This window comes from Pteropus vampyrus, unplaced genomic scaffold (genome assembly GCF_000151845.1).
Source record: "Pteropus vampyrus isolate Shadow unplaced genomic scaffold, Pvam_2.0 Scaffold618, whole genome shotgun sequence".
NCBI classification, from domain to species: domain Eukaryota; kingdom Metazoa; phylum Chordata; class Mammalia; order Chiroptera; family Pteropodidae; genus Pteropus; species Pteropus vampyrus.
Window position 1 is genome coordinate 39,854 of NW_011889399.1, and position 2,374 is coordinate 42,227.

Sequence of the window (2,374 nt, forward strand, 5' to 3'; positions counted from 1 at the left end):
GATGAGAGACCCAGATGACGAACCAGGACATAACCCTTGTCTGCAATGATCCTGGGCACAAATGTCATCAGTCGATATGGGGATCAGATGACCAGACCACTGAGCCCTCAGGGTGGCCTAACGTTGACCACCCTTAGCGAGAAAGATGAAGGAAAGGGTCTGAATTGCTTTCCATGCTCTGTGAGGAGTTCTCATGTGAAGGAAATTGATGAATGAGTTGGGAGAAACTGGTCCAGAAAAAGTACAATTCAAATACTTTACGTTCCAAAACTAATAGTAACGTCTGTGTCCGATCTAAGGTTTGAGACCAAATGTGTTTCCAAAAGAATCACCTTCCATGATTTTGTTGTCAGCTGAAAGCAAAGAAATCACCTTCTGTACATTATAGATGTTTATTAGGGTTCATTGTAATGCAAAGCAAGTGTATTCTTAACATTTTAACAGCCTTAAAAATTATAATTCTGGTTAAGGTTTTCTTCTTTCCTAATGAATTGAATGGTGTCCCCAAAGAGACTGTCTTTTGAAGTTCTAACTGCAGAACTAAGGAAGTTATTTGAAAATGGGGTCACTGCAGATGTAAGGAGAGAAGATGAGGCCATACTTGGGTAGGGCGGCCTCCTGATGCCATATGACCGCTGTCCCTTTAAGAAGAGGCCCGTGTGGAGATGGAGAGATGCAGGGAGAACACCACGTGAGGATGGAGGCCGACACTGAGCTCACACGGCTGAAAGCCAAGGAACGCCGGAGGTTGCCGGCCATCCACCAGCAGCCAGGAAGAGGCGAGGGAGGCTTTCCTGCAGCTTTCGGAGTGAGCTGGGCCCTGTGCTCCAAAGTTTGGACTTCCAGCCTCCAGAGCAGTAAAAGATAAGTTTCTGTTGTTTATCAAACACCCAGTGTAAGGTCGTTCTTTATAGCAGTGGCAACAGAGCAAGACAGAAATGGATCCTGAGAAGTACGGGTGATGCTGTCAGAATTCCCTAAAAGGCGTCCTTGTTGTAAAGCTGCAAGATCATGGCTGAACGCTGCTCCCATTCTAGGGTTTTGTGGAAGGACGACCTTGTGAGCAATGGAATTGGATATTTGGCTAAAGTGATTTCTAAGCCAAGAGTGGAAGGGGCTTGGCTTCGCCTGACTGCTTATGGTAAAGTGAGAGCCGAGAGGAAGTTTTAAAAACAGAATCATAAAGAAAACGGAAATAGCACTTAAAGATACTTCACATTCTGGGACTGATCCAATTATGTGCAGTTAGCACACAAAGAGTGTGACCAAGCAACCACGTGACCAGGAGCTGAGAGCCCATCGGCCATCTGTCCAGTCGCCAGGAGCTAGCCTCCAAGCCGATGGAAGAATTCCCTGGGAGGAGATTCAGAGATCATCAGAGCTCCCACTGGCATCAAGGCCCAGAGGCGAGGGCTGGGAGGAGGCAGAGAGGTTTCAAAGGGGCGCTTTCAGCACACAGGGGACCTGTGTTTCCAGAAATGAAATTTGGGACTGATGTCACCAGGGATGTGAGGATGCCGATTTGGTGAAAAACCTTAACCAATCTTTCTCAGAGTCTCAGTTACCGTTCAGTCATTGGTCATTATGAGGTCCCAGCACCCGACTCATTCAAGATCTTCCCCAGGGGACATCAGGGTGACACTGCGGCTGGAAGACAGAGGAAGCTGATTTGCATGAGGCACCTTCTCCTCCTAATGGGTCTGGGAAACATAAAAAGGCCCGAGGACACTACACTACAGCCCAGGCGCCTGAGGAGGACGCGTCCTGTGAGTGTCCCCACCATGGCCTGGACGGTGCTTCTGCTGGGGCTCCTCGCGTATGGCTCAGGTCAGGGGAAGGATTCTGCATCCTCGGGGGGCACATAAAAGGAGGTTCTGAGGCTGATCACATCTCTCCTGTTGTTTGTAGGGGCGAATTCTCAGACTGTGGTGACTCAGGAGCCATCGCTGTCAGTGACTCCTGGAGGGACGGTCACACTCACCTGTGGCCTTAGCTCTGGCTCAGTCTCCACCAGTATCTACCCCGCTTGGCACCAGCAGACCCCAGGCCGGGCTCCCCGCACACTCATCTACCACACAAACAGCCGCCCCTCTGAGATCCCTGGTCGCTTCTCCGGATCCATTTCTGGGAACAAAGCCGCCCTCACCATCACGGGGGCCCAGCCTGAGGACGAGGCCGACTATTACTGTTCACTCTCGCAGAGTACTGCTTGCACAGTGACACACACAGATGGGGAAGTGGGACAAAACCCTCAGGCTGCTCAGGCCTTTGTTCTGAACAATTAAAAGTCTTTTAAAAACTCGGGCCTTTGTAGCCTCTACTTTGAACCCTTCCTGGTCATAATGTTTTACTATCCATTTTTCATTCAACATTT

The 2,374-nt window shown here is 49.6% G+C and overlaps 1 gene segment (V, D, J or C); it reads left to right on the top strand.

The window, feature by feature from the left end:
* The first annotated feature begins 1,764 nt into the window (after window positions 1–1,764).
* On the top strand, window positions 1,765–2,285 carry LOC105308717. The segment is given in 2 exon segments: window positions 1,765–1,827; window positions 1,909–2,285. Coding segments are annotated over 2 exon segments (423 nt in total).
* The last annotated feature ends 89 nt before the right edge of the window (window positions 2,286–2,374 follow it).